General features: G+C 40.8%; 1 protein-coding gene across 2 annotated transcripts in view; it reads right to left on the bottom strand.

The window, feature by feature from the left end:
- Window positions 1-293: 293 nt before the first annotated feature.
- CORO1C (coronin 1C) overlaps window positions 294-19915 on the bottom strand; it is a 58093-nt gene continuing 38471 nt past the window's right edge. For both annotated transcript variants that reach the window (XM_069961401.1, XM_069961402.1), the window contains exons 3-11: window positions 15355-15477; window positions 14930-15059; window positions 14177-14358; window positions 12411-12530; window positions 8931-9035; window positions 5254-5399; window positions 3992-4049; window positions 3424-3669; window positions 294-2789 (exon numbers count right to left, since the gene is read on the bottom strand). In XM_069961401.1, the coding sequence (XP_069817502.1) occupies window positions 2652-2789; window positions 3424-3669; window positions 3992-4049; window positions 5254-5399; window positions 8931-9035; window positions 12411-12530; window positions 14177-14358; window positions 14930-15059; window positions 15355-15477 (1248 nt within the window). In that variant the 3' untranslated portion in view covers window positions 294-2651. The remainder of the gene's footprint in view (window positions 2790-3423; window positions 3670-3991; window positions 4050-5253; window positions 5400-8930; window positions 9036-12410; window positions 12531-14176; window positions 14359-14929; window positions 15060-15354; window positions 15478-19915) is intronic.

The following is a 19915-nucleotide window of genomic DNA, read 5'->3' as shown; positions in this document are numbered from 1 at the left end:
GATGTTTTTTTTCTGCTTTCTTCCACAATGTCAGCTGTGCTGTAGCACCAGATCAGGCATGTATATCAAAGTGGCACAGTGATACTGTAGAATCAAAGTTCTTCAAATGTTTAAAAAATGACCCCGAGTATATATATCACATCCTCCGATGTCCATTTTTAGAGTAGTATGAATGTGTGATGTAACATAACAATAAAATAATGATTTTGGCTTTCCCCAGTGATATTCCACTTACCACACAACTGAACTTTTCATCTTTTATCCAATACAATGTTGTATTTAGCGGCCCAGGCTTTAAGAAAGAACACTTTATTCATACAACATTTTTTTCACAAGCAAATAGACCAAACACTATCACCCACATTGTATAGAACTTCAGCTTTCTGTAGCTGTAAATTGGAAAGCATCTCATTGGACAAACCTGCATCCGTAAATATATAGGCCTAAATTAAGATCTCTGGAGAAAAAACAGTGACTAGTATATATAACATCCAATCTTAATGTCTGTAATCGTGGCTCAGACATTGTAAGGGGTTACCTGCAACTCTCCAATTGAAAGAATGAGAGTTACAGATACAGACCTTTATATGCAAGATGTCATGGTAGTACTGCCTGGTATCTAGGGGTGCTATCGGATATGCTTACCAAGGAGCAAAATGTCTATGGCACATAGCACTGAAGTGTAGTATACAAGCACAACTTTGTTATTTATATATGTACATTTATAAAAAAAAAAAAACCTTACGACAGCCTAGTTACCAAGCTATAGTAATCATAAACCACCATACCCTGTATTTTATTCTATTTAGCTCTATGTGATACTTTATAATGCAAAACACCCTAACAAATATCAGGTAACGGAACAATAGCACCGCTAATTTTTGGTTTCTGAGATTTCCAGGGTGCTGTTAGTTAAAATATGGATGAACTTGACTAATTCCCTACTACCTTCAGTATAAAACAAAGAAATGTAACAAATATTAAAACTAACCATGAAGCTAAGGCTTATGGAGCAGTATGGCATATAGTAATGCTGAAGATGGATTATACGGTGTGACGTCTAGGAGGTCTCTGCCAAACCCCCTTGTCTCATTTTTAACCCACCAGCCACCTCTAAATCTCTATAATAAAAGTGCCAATTCTCTCACCTTGGAAACTGGATTACAGTTAAGTAAAACTGGCACAGAAGCTTCCTTATAACCCCTACAGCAATGTCAGGCTAATACAGTAATATGGAGATCTCCAAATGCAAACTAAGCTTTGTAAGAATGGACTCCATCATACTTCTTCCTCGGAAACCTAAATAGTACTGTATTACTGTGGTTATTGTACTGTGACCACCACAACCATTGACGTTCATAAATGCTTCCAATTGCCGAGTTTTTTGTTTTACTGTAATACTATAACCCAACTCCCTAGGTATAATACTGACAGCTCTATAAACAATACATAAAAACATTCCTCAAAATTACACGACTAAGATGAAAAGGCTACATGTATGCCTCTCCCTTTCCAAACTTAAAGGGAAACTATCAGCAGTTATGTCCAATCTAACCTGCTGATATGTCCCTATTGTGCTTGGGGCACTGAGAATGAAGTTAGGCTTCTTACTGTTTCTGTGCCGTTTGTAGTTAAATCCCTGTGCTAGTAAGGAGGTTTGATGCACTGAAGGCTGGACTACCCCCCCCCCCTAATGAATGTCAGGGGCGGGCCGGATCAGTACACTGTGGGTGGTAGGGGGAACCCCCAGCGCACCAAACCCACTGATTCAACTACAAACTGCATGGAAACGGCACCAAGGATGAAGGCAATAAAATGTACCCTCATCCTCAGCACCCTGTGCACAATAGGGACATATCAGCAGGTTAGGGTCCTCCAGCCTGCTGATGTTTCTCTTTAATAAACCCCTTCCATCACTTCCGGTGTACACGCAAAATAATTTTACTGCACACAATAGCAAAAAGATTTATATAAAACTCATGAAGCTTTTATGGGTCATTTTTTTCTTGCGATTCCAGACAGTAACACAGTGCTTCCTCCTTTACATTAAAAATAAAAATACTATACGATGCATGGTCCCAAAGTATTTAACAAGGTCTTTTGGCAAGAAAAGAAAAAGAAAAAAAAAAAAGAAAATAGAAAGAAAAAAAAGAAAAAAAAAAAAAGATTGTGGCATGGGTCCATCTCTTCCATATTTCCCCTCCCTACCCAGAAAATTCATATCAGAACCAGAATTTAAAATAAAAAAAAATATATATACTGATCTTGGAAACAGGAAATATTGTCATGTAACACTTGAAAGATGAGGGTAAAAATCTTGGCTTTTAATTAACAAAAAGTTTGTTGGTTTTAAGCAGAGGCTTCTTTTTAATCCTTTCCCCTTTTGAATGAGGCCCACATAAAGGTTAGGGTATCAATAGATTGTGACACTTCAGAAGTTAAGTAACTGGCAGCTAACTCAGCTCCTGAACTGGCACAAGCGTGGAGGCACCTGATGGAAAGGGAGTAGGTGGAATGTCTGTGTATGAATGGGAATGGTGGATACAGTCTGTGCTGGAATGCTGATCATTGCTAGGACTCGGAGGAGAGTGATGGGTGTGGAATGTGATCTGGCAGTGGGCACCTCCAGCTCAGCTAAGACTTGGTTTTTCTTAGTCTTCAGACGTATCATTATTGGTGAGATTGGCGATTAGGTCTTCTAGTTTGGAGATCCGTTCACCCTGGGCTCTGATAAGGTCTTTCATTGAACGCAGTTCCTTCATCACATCATCCAACTTTCCATCATTTGCCTAAAATTAATCAGAAAGGTTACAGTGGGAATTATCTTCCTTTTTAGATTCGAAAACACTGTACACGTGATAAGGTGTTCACATACAACCCAAAAAATAACAGGCTGGTACATAGGAAGAAGGGGCCCTTTGCTCATACATTGCAGTATTGTTGTGACACTGAATAATAATAATAATATTATTATATTATTATAATTATAATATTATTATTATTATTATTATTATTATTCTGCGCTTGGCCTGAATTGGCATTATTTAAGATTTTTAAAGGGGTTATCCAGCGAAAATCTTTTTCTTTCAAATCAACTCATATCATAAAGTTATATAGACTTGTAATTTACTTCTATTAAAAAAATCTTAAGTCTCCCCATACTTATTAAGCTGCTGTATGTCATGCAGGAAATGTTGTTTTATTTTCAGACTGACATAGTGCTCTCTGCTGACATCTCTGTCCGAGACAGGAACTCGCTCTCTGTTTTCTATGAATCCCTATAGAAAACCTCTCCTGCTCCGGACAGTTCCTGTCTCGGCCAGTGACGTCAGCAGAGAGCACTAGTGTCACAAACCCCAGCACTCTTCTATATGAAGCTGAACAGATACTATGGCAGAATTTTTAACTAATTTTTGTACTTACAGGACTGGAAGCTTGTGATGCCGGTTTGGGGGTACTAGATGGCTCAGACTTCTTTAGCGCAACTGGCTTACTTCCCAAAATATTCTTCTTCACCACATTCAGGTCCCGATTCTTGCTTGGCATGTACCCATCTTTCAGAGATATCAAAACTGGGTCAGCATTTTTTCCATCAAACCACTCTTCGGCTTCCATGGGGGCCTCAGGGCCAGAAGTATCTGGGTATAAGTCATCTTGGAAGAGATCAGACTAAACAAACAAAAAAAAAAGTTTTATTAAAACATTTACCCAGCTAGAACAAATAAGGTTGGGTTTACACTGCAATTGTGACTTCCATGTCATGTGATGCCAATTTACCGCTGTGCCCCCTACTAAAGTGACCTGGAGCACATCTGTGAAGGAAAAGCTTTGAAAGGGATTCAGTGTTAAACCAGCAAGAGTCCCCTTCATTTTCAGAATTGTTGGGAGTCCAACAAATCAGAAGTAAACAACCATTAGAAGCTTTAAATAAATGCAGTGATTTGTCTCTAAAAAACAATAAGAGCAACTAAAAGGTTACACCATAACTCACCTTCCTGGGCACAGTCATGATAATTGGCTCACACTTCCTCTCATGCAGTTTGTAGAACCTCAAGAAAAACAACAAAAAGGGTTTAACAATTACCTGTATGTACATAATAATGTTCTATAGCATTTCAAGTTGCAACATTTTATGCAGAACAAGTAAGCAATGGCAATTCTAGACAAACGGATGCTCTATTGCTTCTTAGTGAGCAGGAATAGTGCCAGTCATCTGAGGACATCAATGTATTTCATGACCTGGACGTCCGCTATAGATCACTGCTGCAGGTTTGTGTGCACTACTCTGATACATAAAGCCTAATTTTTACACTGATAAACTTGTATGGATAACCAATGCATTTTATTAGTGACGCCTATCTAATGCCAGTGAATTTATAGCACTAGCTATACTCAACATAGTATTCCATGTTTCTAGTTTTAGACAACCATTAGGGCAAAGGATATCAGGTTAAAGGTTAATTCAGAATAATTACAGTTGTGCTAAATATTGTCTTGCCCCTTTGTAAATTAAAGTTTTAAATCAAATTGTGTCAGAAAGTTATATAGATTTGTATATTACTTCTATTTAAAAATTTCAAGTCTTCCAGTACTTTTCAGCTGCTGTACGTCCTGCAGGAAGTGGTGTATTCTTTCCAGTTTGACACAGTGCTCTCTGCTGCCACCTCTGTCCATGTCAGGAACTGTCCTGAGCAGTAGCAAATCCCCATTGAAAACCTCTCCTGCTCTGGACAGTTGCCATCACTGACAGACAGAGAACACTGTCAGAATGGAAAGAAAACTCCACTTCCTGCAGGACATTCAGAAGCTGATAAGTCCTGGAAGACTTAAGATTTACTAATCTGTTTAACTTTTTTTACACCAGCTGATTTGAATTTTTTTCCCTGGGGTACCCCTTTAAGAGCTTTAAGTTAATAACTGGGAAATTGAGCGTTTCTAAGAATGCTCTTGCCTATCAGTCAGCCAGTGTAAAAGGGGCAAGCGATCAGCTTATGAACAAGCAAATGCTCGATTGTGAGCTGACTTGATCTTTCTTGTGGCCCATTTAAATTGTCATCAGCTACACCTCACCCTATGCAAACAGGTGACATGTGGGGAACCTGTATGATCACTGGATTGTTACTCCAGCAGGCTGACTCTGCTCATCTGCAGCCCACTGGCCCATAAAACAAATTCTCTATGAAGTAACCACAACACATACACTGGTAATGAATTGTACAGAAGGGATAAGATAATGTTCTTATAGGTCAGTACCTGGCAATCTCACACTTGTTAACATCCAGTCCTCGCTTTGGCATGTACCCCATTCCTCTCTGCGGTTCCTTGCTGCTGAAAGTGTTGAGGTAGTGAACGTAAGGCGATTCATCCGTGATCTCAAAATACCGAATACTGCTGTCGCCCTGTCATGGAAATACAGTTAAGATCAGAACATATTGGTCAATTATTATGAAAAGGTAAAAAAGTGTCAGATTGTTTAAAATTATTTTATTTTAATAAGTCTTGGGAGTATTTTCCTCTTGCCCAAATACCCTCACAAACAACTACCTTCTATTCTCACTAAAAAGGTTTATAAATTTGTTTGAACAACGAAAACATAGACCGATTGTCTCTGGTGTGGGGTGTGCGCGACAGAATTTGGTAAAGTCCAGGCCATTTATCAGCCTCCCTTCCTACACCAGAGCCACCAGGGACCCTTTGAGGAGACTGGAAGGAATCCCCATTGAACCTGACACGTAGCTGACAACTGTAGGTGTGGATACTTAGTTCCTGGGTAAATGGGATAATAGAACAAACAGCTGGAGGATGACATCAGTAAGTAAAAATTAAGAGAAAGAAACCTATTTGGAGGGAAGAGTCATTTGCCCAGTAAATTTGCTGGGCCATTAAGGCCACGCTCACTTATTCAAAGCGGCGACAGCAGCATAAACTTTGCAAAAAAATCGTAAGTATTTGCACAAATGGGCACTGTGCAAAACATGATTTTTTTTTTTTTTAAATCCAAAACTTGGCATAAACAAAACGATAAAAATCCTGCCATCGTATAGGACTTTTCAACTATTAGGTTTCTCCTAAAGCAGGAAGCTAATATTTGCACATATGAAACATCTGTGAGAGGCCGTATGTGCCCACCAGGACTCCATTCACTTGCATCTAGATCAGGAAGATTTCTGGCCTCTTCCTTTTTGATGACTTTGTGATTATGTGCATGCTGACATTAGCATAACTGGCACAAGTGAACTCTGTGCATCCTGACCTGGTATTTATTGTGCGTGTCAAGCTCAAACTTTCAGCCACAAACACTAAAGGGGAACATATGTTAAGCCACAAAGGAAAACATATATTAAGTCCAGCATTTTTTGCACCAGGTTTAAAAATGTCCCCACAGCCCCGATGCTCCCTTGATTTATGTAGCAGCGCAATGCCTGTACACAAATCCTGTGTGCGCACACTGAAGCCTACAGCAGCTCAGAGCTGGCATAGGTTTCTTTAACATTTTAAATTTGGCGAACGCAGAGTCCGTGCCCCCCATTCTGAAAAAACGATGCATTAGTGTTAGAGATGAACCCGAACCTGTCCATCCGAACCCGAACTTTCGGCATTTGATTAGCGGGGGCTGCTGAACTTGGATAAAGCTCTAAGGTTGTCTGGAAAACATGGATACAGCCAATGACTATATCCATGATTTCCACATAGCCTTAGGGCTTTATCCAACTTCAGCAGCCACCGCTAATCACATGCCGAAAGTTCGGGTTCGGATGGACTCGAGCATGCTCCAGGTTCGCTCATCTCTAATTAGTGTGCATCTGGTTTTCTATTTCCTTCCATTCCCAAAAAAGGGATCAAAACGGATCAGTTTTTTTAACGTACACAAAAACATAGTCGACTTCATTTTTGTGTTAGTTAAAAAAAAAAAAAAAAGGATCAGTTTTTTCTTTTTATAATGGAAGTCAATGGAAAAACGGATCAAAACGGATGCACACAAATGCATCTGTTTTTGATTTGTTAAAAAAAAAAAAAAAAAAAAAAAAAATTGCATAAACGTAGTGTGAACCCAGCATAAGTAATTAAAAAAACAAAAACGTTTTTAGCTGCCCTGGTTCCCCAGTGTATCAGTCTCCTAATGCCCAGTGGTGGTGCTGTCTCGGTCTCAGTCAGTGATCGGCTGAGCGGGCTGTCACTGAAGAGAAGACCTTATCCCGGAAGTGGCGGCAGCTGCAGTCAGTGGGGGACTCTGAGACACCACAGGAGGACACCAGGGGGGTGAGGTGACGTAAAATCAGCATATTTATTATTCTCTATTTAACTGCAGCATCATATAAAAAGTTTCTGAACGCTGGAGTACCCCTTTAACACTAAAATAGCTGGGTTTTCAGCCAATAGATTTACTGTAAAGGGTAACTGAATATAAATGACAGACATGAAACACAAATGAATGACATCCACAATGAATATTCACTCATACAGGGTACAAAGTACATAAAGAGAAATAAATTAGCTTCAATCATACAACGACATGTAAATGATGACTGGTTAGACCCTGTGGTGAGGAACTGCTAAGAGTTTAGCCAACACCCTTGTTTACTGGGACCTATCTGTAATTGCTAGGCTCACTCCCCCCACCTCGGTTTACATTATGAGAAGCACTTTGTGCCTGAGGATACTATTCTAAACCTTACACAGAAAAACCTGACTAGCTGTATCTTTAGATGTTATTTAAAGGGTTACTCAGTTGATTTAAATATATATATATTTTTTCCCACCAGTGTCAGAAAGTTATACCAATTTGTAAGTTACTTCTATTAAAAATTCCAGTCTGACACAATGCTCTCTGCTTCCACCTCTGTCCACATCAGGAACTGTGCTGAGCATTACAGGCTTTCTATGGAGATTTGCTACTTCTCTGGACAGTTCCTGTCTCAGACAAAGGTGGCAGCAGAGAGCACTGGGTCAGACTGGAAAGGATATTCAACTTCCTGCAGAACATACAGCAGCTGATAGAAGTACAGTACAAATTTCTGACACCAGTTGATATGAAAATAATTTTTTCTTCAACAGAGTACCGCTTAATGTTGCACAAGACTAAAAACATAAGGCGGCCTGGGAAATCTTTTTTAATCTTGTTAACAGATGGACTTTTTTTTTTTTTTGTAACCACTTCTGTATGTGTCCCTGCAAAAAGTGACAGGCTGGTAACACTAAAAGGAGGATCTCAAGATTTTCTACCTAACCAGCACGCTTCTCTGAAATTAAAATGACTGTCTACATAGGAGTGACTCATTTTGGAGAAGATGCTAGTTTGGCTGAGATTTCTTGATTTTGGAAGAGAGCGAATTTGCAGAATACACAGGGTAAGCTGCACAAAAGAAAACAGACCCTGCAGAAGTCTCATACTAACTGCATTATAAGTATGCATTTGTGGCAGTGAGTATGGTTGGTCCACTTTCCGAAATATGTCTGACCTGGTGATCAGCTGATTTAAGCTGCTGGGACTACATCATCAAAACCAGTACAGGTAAAATAAGAAACTGTGCTCTTTATCAATGGCTATCCATTAGAGGTGAGTGCAAGTCAGGCATAATAGTGTCTGATTGTTCGCCATTTCAATACCGGTGGCTGAAATTGTATGCGGCCCTTGGAAGCTTTTGAAAACATGGATACAGCCATAAGCCATACCCATGTTTTCTCAGACTCCCTAGAGCTGCATCCAACTTCTCCAGCCACCGATAATCAAATGTCAAACGAACCAAAGTCAAGCATGCTCATCTCTAGTGACCATGTAATACAAGGTCACATGTATTAGATGTAGAAGACAGCGACTCCTCAGCCGCTCACATACTAGAAACCCTGAACATTCAGAAGAGTACAATTTATCCCCCTATCATGGGAAAACTCTCTATATTATACATTGACTTATATAAAAGAAATCTCACCTTGCCACACAAGTAAATTATGCTAGTGTCAGGGTCATAAAAAGGTAGCAAGACTCCATTGCTTGTATCCATTTCATGTAGTGCAATAGGCTCGTCCATACTTTTCTGTATATAAAGAAAACATTTCGTTACAAACACAACTTGCAGGTTAAGTTTGGCAACTAATCTCACACTGTTAATATTAAAACACACACTGTTAAAAATGTCATCCAACACACAGTGACACTTCGGCTGGTGACCAGTCACCATTAGTAAAGGTTAAACCTGAGAAATACAATATCTTTAAAAAAAAACACTCAAATTATTAACAGGTACTAGAACACATGCTTTCCTTTTTATTTTACCATGGTATGGTGCATTACATAAAGAATCTATAGATAGTTGGGTTTTTATTGCATACAGAAATCCTAGCTTTCTCTCATGCACAAAACGTGGTGACCAACCTACCTCCAAGGACTCTCATTTTGCACTGTGCAAACACTACGTTTCAATATTCAATTCTCTCATCAGACTGCAACAACATTACAGAGAATATCTAAGGCACTAAGAAATATCCCAGTTCAGAAAACAATCCTACCCAAGGCTAAGGCTGGGTTCGCACTACGTTTTTTTCCCATCAGTTTTTGCAAAAAAAAAAAAAAAAAGGGGTGAACAAACAGATGCATGTGTGCATCCATTTTTATCAGTTTTTCCATGGACTTCCATTAAACAAAACAGAATCAAAACACATCCCTTTTTTTAAAGTACACAAAAAATAAGGTCAGCTACTTTTTGGTGTACTTTAAAAAAACGATGTGTTTTTATCTTTTTTTTTTTTAGAACGGAAGTCAATAGAGAAAAGGATCAAAATGGACGTACACAAATGCAGCCTCTTTTTAAATAAAAACGTACAAGGAGAACGGATTGCACAAATGTAGTGAGACCCCAGCCTAAAGGGCTGTGTAATTTGCTGTATGTCCAAATGTAGTCTGTAAGCTGTGATATTTTGCTAAGAAATGTAAAAAACAGAAGATTCAGCAACTTTCAGAGATTATTAGAGATGAGCGATCCTCGAGCATGCACAGGTTCATCGGAAGCCAAATTCTCGCAATTTAATGGGCGGTGGCTGCTGAAGTTGGGCGTGGCCCTAGGGAGGCCTTGAAAACATGCATACAGCCTATAGCAATGGCTATATCCATGTTTTCCAGGCAACCTTAGGGCTGCATCCAATTTTTTCAGCCACTGGTAATCACATGCTGAGCATTTGGGTTCAGACTAACCAGAGCATGCTCAAAGTTTGCTTATCTCTAGTGATGATATATGCAAACATGGAGTATTTTATTTTAAATAACATTATTGCCATGCTTACTAGACTATGAAGTGTACATTTTCTAACCTGTTTCAATAAATACAGTTAGTTCCATTTAACTGGTAAAGCCCTAGTATTACTGAAGCACATGCAGTGATTGTCTGTCTGGTAGTGCCTCTCTATGATATGTGGTACAGTACTACATATCCTGTGCCAGGATCATCTGCTACCTTGGTGAGGGTGGTTTTAGTTTATATTTCTGGGACCCTTTGTGATCTGTACAGGACCCTGAAAACGCTCCCTTCTTCTACACAGAAAGGAACTTATAGCTTTTAGTAATATGTCACTTGAGGGACCACCCTTACTAAAAATGTATAACTACACAGTCAAATTTGTGTTACTTATATGTTCCTACACAACCAGCTTTGAATGGAGAGGGATTCTTTAAACAGAAATCCTTAGGAGAATTGGACACTGGTAGAGATGAGCGAACTTGCAGTAAGTTCAGCTGCACCCAAAAACAGATCGTTCGGCCGTTGAATCCTGGAAAACATGGATCCAGCAGCCCTAGGAGATCTATGACTCGCATCCTGGACTTTGCCAGGATACAGACTAAAGCTTTCAACAGCCGTGCGATCCGATTCGGCTGAGCTTACCGTAATTTCACTCATCTCTAGACACTTATCGTAATAGTAAATTGAGAAGATTTTAACAGTTGTAAATGGAATATCCTATACGCCAATTGCACTTTTACAAGTATAAGTACCTGCGACTACACCACAAGGTAGAAGGGGCAGTTCTCACCCAGTAGCAAACCTATGTGCACCCTGTCGGTATTGTGGGCACCTTCAAAAGGGGTTTATCTCCAGTACACTCCTCCACCTACATGTTCCATCTCTAGAAAATCAACTATTATGGGCAGATGGGAGGCGGATATAGAACCCACTGGGGATGGCCTCTGGGAGGATGTTCTAATAATTACACCTAAACTATCTCTTGGGAAACAATATTGTCTGTCTCACCTATAACTGCTCCACAGTGTCAATCGTACCATCCCCTTGTTATTATGTCAGACTGGAGTGAGGCAGGATGCACAGTCCTAGATGGCAGTCTGCTACGTGTGTTTTGGCTCTGCTGCACATTAGTCCGTTACTGGAAAATAGCTAAATACTGTCTGTATTATCACCCCCCAGAAGTTATAATACCTCTATTGCTAGAGTCAACTGGCTTTGCTGGCCTAGCCCACCCTCATCCCTGCCTTAGGGACTGCATGTTCACTTGGCCACTTGATTTAAGGGTCCGTGTGATAGCAGCAATACTGAGAATGTGAATCACCTATTGTGTGTGTGTGTATATATATTATATATATATTATATATATATTATATATATTATATATATATATATATTATATATATATATATATATATATATATATTATATATATATATATATATATATTATATATATATTATATATATATTTATATTATATATATATATATTTATATTATATATATATATATATATATATATATATATATATATATATATATTTTTTATATATATATATTTTTTATATATATATTTTTTTTTTTTTATGTCACAATGGATTCCCTTACATTTATATTGGGTTACTTACAGGATCATTGACAGCTTTATGGGAATTTGCCATAGTTCTTTACTGTTTATGTAAAGGTTGGGGAGGGGGCTTTTTTACCATTTGTACCTTGTTTTGTGGTATTTAAAAAAAAAAATATATATATCTGACTAAAAACAATATGGATTATAAAAAGTATTATGCAGACTGCTTCTTTCTTTAGGTAGGTAGTCATTGTTAAGGGTAACTCAAATAAAAAGTGTATTAGTGTAATCTTTAAGTTCTTTTGCATCTATACCAGGGGGATGGGGAACCTTCGGCTGTCCAGCTGTTGCAAAACTGCAATCCCCACCATGCCTGGACAGCCAAAGCTAAAGCTTTGGCTGTCTGTGCATGATGGGAATTGTAGTTTTGCAACAGCTGGAGGGACGAAGGTTCCCCATCCCCCATCCCTGATCTATGCCGAACATGAGTACCAGCAGAACTACTATAGAAGACAAAATGGTTCTCTCCCTAGTGGAGTGTAAAAAGACAGATGTGTTACAAGGCAAGTACAATAGAATTTAGTCAAACAGAAAAACGTTTATCACATACCGGATTCCACAATGCTAACTGGCGCTCACTCATACGGCTGAAGCCAGTTGTGAAAATGCTGCCATCAGCTAAAAAGATTGACCTCATTGGCCGAGCTCCTTCGTGTGCTTTATCTTTCTCCTATAACAAGAAAACAAAAACACAAATCCTTGTTGATGCAACAAAATTTAGCATATTTCGTAAATAAAGAACTGGAATACAGTACAGTCACCATGCTTGTAAGTTGCATTTAGAATCTAACTGGAATATTAATGCAATCAAAAGGTTGTACTCAAAACCGCAGCAACCACATGGTGTAGTTGAGTGTTTTTATAGCAATGTTACAATGAATCTGAGAACAATCATTAGAATAGAATAGGGCATCACTAAACCTTAGGGCCCTTATAGGGCTGATTATTGGCAACAAGCATTCCTAGAAATGCTCATTCGGCTGCTGATCATCCTGTGTAAGGGTATGTGCACACTACAGGCGCAAGCAGCAGAATCCGCTGTGGGTGATCAGCCGGGGTTCCGTAGTCCGCACATACCCTAAAAGTGCCAGCGCTCAGCCCATGAGTGGCAAAACAATTTTCACATATCAAACGTCTATTTCCAGTGCACATATTTAAGACTGGGAATCTCTGCTGCGGAGGTGCAGCACCTTCACACATGAATTAGCCTCTCTATTGTTAAATGGGGCTAATCCTTAGCGCAAGGCTGACTACAGGCGAGCAGAATACGGACACATGTTTCTTTCGGCATTATGGGCATGCGCCCCAGAGTGACTGTGGTTGTAAGAACTCAAACCAAAAGAATTACAAATCCAAAATTACAAAAGGCCATATTATGCTCCTGTTACTACCCTTACGTCACAAATAGGAAGTGAGCTTGTTACCTATTACAGCTGATAGACAGAAATAAGTAAATTGACTTGAGAAAGATTTCGCCCAAAAATGTGGATTCAAAAAAAAAAAAAAAAAAAAACCCAAAAGAAAAAAATGCAACTCGCATACACTTTTTTTTTTTTTTTTTGCTGGACACCTATAGTCACTGGGAATGTGTTAGATGTTTTCAGGGGGAATCAATTTGTGCAAAGATTCTGCACAGACTTAGCAGGTGGAGGCCATCTAATTTAATGTAAAGCGCTGTAAATTCTCTTTATAGCAATCATTCGGTCCTGACAGGGAACTGATAAGTGGCCTGACATGTATGCTGGGTTATCAGTGACAGGCCCAGCTAACATATCTGGGTAGTGAGGCATTCAGTGTAGCAGACACTCCTGTCTTTTAGGGTACAAACACACACACACACACACCGTATATGCTGCGTATTTACTGCTGCGATACACAGCAGATTAGATCTGTATAACTGAACACAGCATCAAATCTGCTGCGTATACGGTGTGTGTGTTTGTACCCTTAGGGCCCATGTTCCTGCATGAACCCAAATTGGCCATCAATTTAAAAATTTTTGTAGAAGCCAAAATCAGCTGTAGAATTCTCAACTACACATCAAGGCGTCATTCTTGTATCTAAGCAAAACAAATTCAGGTGTATGCGGGCCTTAGGCCAAACATCAGAGATCATACTGTATTTGCATAAAGAAAGACCAGGCCGAACACCCACATGCAATACACTAATCTACGGCTTCTCTACACGATCAAAACTATCATCCGGAGTTAGGATACATTTTGGTCAAACTGTATAAGGGATCATACTGTGCTTACAAATAAATTACTTCAGTTAGTAACAAAGCCCCCATATACTAAGCCCTCCCAAAATACCTACCGCTACTATTTCCATTTTGCGGGGGTCAATAACACGAAGCTTCTTGTCCTTTGAGGCCGTGCAAATGAGGCTGCCGTTTCGGTTCCAGCTGACACTGTATATCATGTCGTAGTGCATATCCTCTAGGGAGATGAGCGCCTCCCCTGTTCCCACATTCCATATAATAATCACATTATCACAACCTGTAACAGAATAATTTATTTGTAAACTTTCCTTTGCTGGTTCCATATTTACTCTCCAATACAACAACAAAAAAACTTAAACATGCAAAAAATTCTGTACTTATAATGAGCACCTCTAGTTGTAATCAAGTAAAATCTGTGTGTGTCTGCCTTCTTTTCGAATTTTTAGTGTGAATATAACGCAAACATAGCAACCAATATTAAGAATCTACCACTAGGGGGCAATATATCAGAGCATATCAGGTTTTGAATGCACGTAGCTACGTCTGTATGTGAATCCAAAACGCACTCTGACACTGTTTATGTAAGCAGTGCGCTCGTGAAATAGACCGACAATTATTGGGGAGACACAGAACACCCAGCATACAGGAAAGACTGCTCTTTACTGTACAGCTAAATATTCGTGGCTCCAGGGGCAAAGGACGGCTACCCACAAACAGGCTGCAAGCTCAATGGCTAAAGTTTAGCATTGCATGAGATACTCACTGAATAGAGAAAAAAGCATAACCCTCCATCCCTTCCCTTTTTTCATTCATGAATACTTCAGTGAATCAGTCATACGGCAACATACCTGCACTGAGGAGCACGTTCCGAGCTGTCGGATGCCATGTAATAATGCCTACCCTCTTGGAATGTCCCTCCAACACTACCACGGGTTCTGTGAGAGGAAGGGTTAGGCCGTTGTCTGGGATCTGCCATACCTAAGCAACACAAGATAGAGATTTGTAATAAAGACAATTTCTCATTTTGGGATGGCTTGTTTTGTTTCATTTACACCTTGTACAGACGTGAAACAAAAATTATTCTTGTTTATGCAAACACAAAATAAGTAACTGTACCAGTATATATAAATATATATATATATATATATATATATATATATATATATAATTATTTTATTTTTTTTATTTTTTTTAAATCCTACATTGTACCACTAGGGGGATCATATACCCGTACACCCTATCCTCCTTCAGTACAGAATTAGGAAGCATTTACCATGACCGTGCAGTCTTCAGAGCCACTGGCGATAACATTGTCATTATGAGGACACCAGTCAATATCCAGCACTGGTCCTGTGTGACCGCACACTGTAGGGTAGGACTTGTCAATTCTTCCACTCTAAAAAAAAAAAAAAAAAAAACAACAAAAAAAAAAAAAGAAACAAACATTAGAATAGCACAATCTGACAAAACATAAGACCAACTTCACTAGGAAAAAAACACAAATAAGGCACAGGGCAGTCACTAAATGTAGACATTGGTTGGCAAGGAAATGTAGTCCCATTATATACCTGTGAAAACTTTCCCAAACTTGAGTCGAGATGAGTGACTACAGCAAGATTCACCAAATCCAATGAATCTGCAACAGATTTGGCTATTGTTCCACCTTCCAAGTGTTACAATTCCCCAGAGACCCTGAGTCTCGTATGACACTACCCAGGGAATCTGAACACTTGAAGAGTAGAATTACTTATTAATGGTGCGTTCACACCTACAGGATCTGCAGCTGATTTTCTGCAGCAGATTTCATTTAAATAACTGAACACAGCATCAGATCTGCTGCAGATCCTGTAGGTGTGAACGCACCCTAAAGGGGTTATTCAGCGCTACAAAAACATGGCCACTTCCTTTCTGAGGCAACACTACTCTTGTCTCCAGTTCAGGTGCGGTTTGCAATTGAGCTCCATTCACTTCAATGGAACTGAGCAGCAAAACCCCGCCCAAGCTGGAGACAAGAGTGGTGCGGTCTCTGAAAGACAGTGGCCATGTTTTTGTAGCGCTGGATAGATTGTCTCACTGCAGTACTCATCTCTAGTCAGGACATTTAGGTTCAGTAAATAGGAAATTTCACAATATATGGTTCTCACATGGTAGATGGGTTATCAGGATACATGTGGACAGATTTTAATTATATAAGTATGTTTTTTTTTTAAGTTGGAACATATTCCAAAACACAAAGTCCCCACAGACGTGCTCCACTCATCATAACTCATTTCCATTGTAAACCTTTCAGAGCACCCATAAAAGAATAAATATAGAAAATACTGCCCATAAATTAGATCACTTCTTACATTGTCAGACCTACTCTATAAAAAACAAACTGGGATCTGTGTGGTTACTATGGGACATACTATGACACTATAGCTATGACACTGCTGCTATATAGCGGTGTTTATACATGAGGCTCAGATCATAATGTCATTTTTACGAGCAGATTCTAGTGACATACATCCCCATCATCCTCTTCAGTACAATGCTACTGAGAAAGCGGCAGAGACTGGGAATGTCGGATGCTGAAAGGTCACTAATAGCAGCGGGTTTTATAGTCATTGCAGTAATCATACATTATGTGCAGTTCTCAGGGCAGTGGAGCAGAAGTATTCTCCAGCATGTCGGACCATTCACAGCCGCCCTGCAGAAGACTGGAGATGAAGTGGATCTGTCAGCTACGATTCCCATCCCAAACTGCTGACACTGAGATAGCTGGTAGGTCAAGGAGACGTGCTACCTTTAATAGATCAAGTGTCTGCAAAGTGAGGCTTTCCTAACACCTTTACAGTGACTCTGTACCTCTAATCTGACCCCCCTCCCCCAAGAAACCGCTTGTACCTTCAGATAGCTGCTTTTAATCCAAGATCTGTCCTGGGGTCCGTTTGGCAGGTGATGATTATTGTCCTAAAAAACTTAAATTGCAGCCCTGTGTCAACTTGCCGTGGCCTAGACCAGGGGTGTCAAACTCAAATACACTGTGGGCCAAAATTTAAAAAGTGGACAAAGTCACAGGGCAACCTTGATGATTATTAAAGCGCAAATGCGGCTGTCAGAGCAGCGTGCATTGTCCGCGTCTCCCAGCACTGTGCACTATGATAAATTGCTATGATATGATTAAACCCCAACCCATGTAATAGCCCTCCCCCATAGTCTCTTATATAATAGCCAGCCCTCCCCAGTAGTCTCATATAGTAGCTAGGCCTCCCCCATAGTCTGATAGTAGCCAGCACCTCCCAATAGACTCTTATATAGTAGCCATGGCGGGCCAGATTGTGGGCACAGAGTCACTTTAATTGGTGCTCACTGGAATACTTACACACTCCCCCTCCTATCCCTGATTCTGCCAAGCAAAGGAGCAGATGAGCAGGGAAGCACAGCTGGATATATAAAAGGTACCATGTGTCTCCCTGGCCTAACAGCACCTAACAGTGTCAGCTTGGAAGCTAAATTGCAGTTCCCATTCACTTTGAATCTATATAATGAAGAGCATTAGAGGTGACCTGTTCTACTACATTCCAGGTCACTGCACATTTTTACCTGCTGCCAAGGTTACATATTGTGGGGATCGCTCTCCAGAACTACAACCTTACAGATACCGACTGCAGTACATGCAGCACACATTACATACACCGCATTTCCTAATTTAATACAACATACAAGTCAGCATGGGGACTCCAGTCAACAATAGCAGGGAGAAAGTCTGACCTTACTATAAGGCACTGTTCCTCAGACTGCTGTGTGTACCACAGGGGGATGGGCGCAGGTTGAGGAAGTAAAAATTTCCCAATCACCGCCACCGGCCAGGGCTTGGTAATGCTGCTGGCGTAAGGAAGGAGAGTGGGTGGACAGCCTTAAAGGGGTTATCCAGCGTGGAGGCACTTTTTTGGGGGACAGTGGAGGAGGGGCGGACTTCAAACGGATCCCACATCCTTCACTGAGTGGCCCTGAGATGTAGCATCTCGGGCGGCGTCTGACACCCAGAAGCGGCCGGGAACCGGGCACCGGAGCGCTGTGATGCGGGACCCGCCGCTGGAATCGGAGAGGTAAGTGGACGTCTTATTTCAGCCACCTCCTCCCCGGTCCCCCAAAAAAGTGCCCCCACGCTGGAGCACCCCTTTAAAGGCGTTATCCAGCGCTACAAAAACATGGCCACTTTTCCCCCTCTCGTCTCCAGTTCAGGTGCGGTTTGCAATTAAGCTCCATTTACTCCAATGGAACTGAGTTTCAAAACCCCACCCAACCTGGAGACAACAGTAGGGGGAAAGTGGCCATGTTTTTGTAGCGCTGGATAACCCCTTTAAGAGCAGCACTGACTGGTCCTCAGTGACTGCTACAAGCCCGCCCTCCTCCAGCACCGCCCTGGTGGTGCAGGGCCCACCACACAACTGCTGTGGGCATATCCAACTCCAGGGGACATACCTGGCTGCAGTGGACATGTCTGAACGCAGGGGGCTTACCTAGCTATAAAGAGGCATGTCTGGGTGCAGGGGTCATTACAGTCTAAAGGCGGCATTTCTGGATACAGGAAGCATTGCATCTAGCTACAGGAGGCATTATTACCGACTATGGGTGGCATTATTATTTGATGTTACTGGGACCTACAGGTCAGTCACATTGTTATGGGGGATCTGACCTGGGAATCAACTTCTGACAGACTTTATACAGAGCCTACGGCCACAGTGTGATCTTTGCCTTAAGGCAACATTTATAATCGCTTGCATCAGCTGGAACATCTTATCACATGGGGGTACTTGGCTTAATAAGGCTGAGAAACACTGGAAAGACACTGATGACATGTCACAAGAACATGCTGAAAGTGTCGGTACTGTGCTCGAGGGAACGGCAGAGGAGCGAGGGAACGGCGGAGGAGATAGGAAAGGGCTGCATCGGAGGACTGGAGCTGCAAACACTGTCCTATAGAGATTAAAGGTGAGGGCAGTAGGACCACAGGGAGTCCTGCCGGTAGGATGTCAGTATGACCGCCTTAGCTATTGAATTATTTGATATGACTGAGCATGTGTTTACCTGTCAGTCTAGCTTTGTCATGCGATATCACTATGTATAGCTTGTCATTGTAATGCTGCCGACAAACTATAATATGACAAAGGTAGGACACTGCTGAAAATGAACTGATCAGGATGCTGGAGTGCCCCCTGTAGGCTGTCTGTGTGTCTTCAGTGATCATTGATTTTCCTTTTCTTCAAGCACTGTTCACACATGGTATTTTTTAGATGTGTTTTTAATGCATTTTAGCTGCAGTTTTACTCAACCGATTCAAAAAAACATGAAATCCTAGAACTACCCCTTCCAAACATCAACTTATTCCAAGCGACAAGAGCGGAAAGAACAGGGAGAACCATGTAAAAGTTGAAGCTATGCGACGTTATTTGTTTTACAATGAAAATAAGTGACTGGGTTTATCCAGCCATAAGCCAGAGGGGAGGACGCCAGCGGCGGCAGCAGCATTCCTGCAGAACAACACGGCTCCAGAGGTTCCCCCGAGTATAGCACTTTACTGGCAGCCACGCCGCTCATTTCAATATCTCTGCCTGCATTTTTCGAGTTCTTGTTCTGGAGACTGTCTGGAGCTTGGAAACCAGCCTGGCATGTAACATGTGCTGTGCAGCTCGTATTAGGCAAACGTCACCCACACAGGTTTCTGACAGCAAAGCTTCGCGGGTGGGGAGTTGACCCCGAACATATTAGCAGATCCGAAATACGTGGCGTCAGAGCTTGATGCTGCCAGAGAGTTCCTTAAAGGGATTGCACATTTCCTGACACACCTT

This window comes from Dendropsophus ebraccatus, chromosome 3, assembly GCF_027789765.1.
Source record: "Dendropsophus ebraccatus isolate aDenEbr1 chromosome 3, aDenEbr1.pat, whole genome shotgun sequence".
Classification (NCBI taxonomy): domain Eukaryota; kingdom Metazoa; phylum Chordata; class Amphibia; order Anura; family Hylidae; genus Dendropsophus; species Dendropsophus ebraccatus.
The sequence above is the reverse complement of the archived record's forward strand: the minus strand, read 5'-3'. Positions and strand labels throughout refer to the sequence as shown.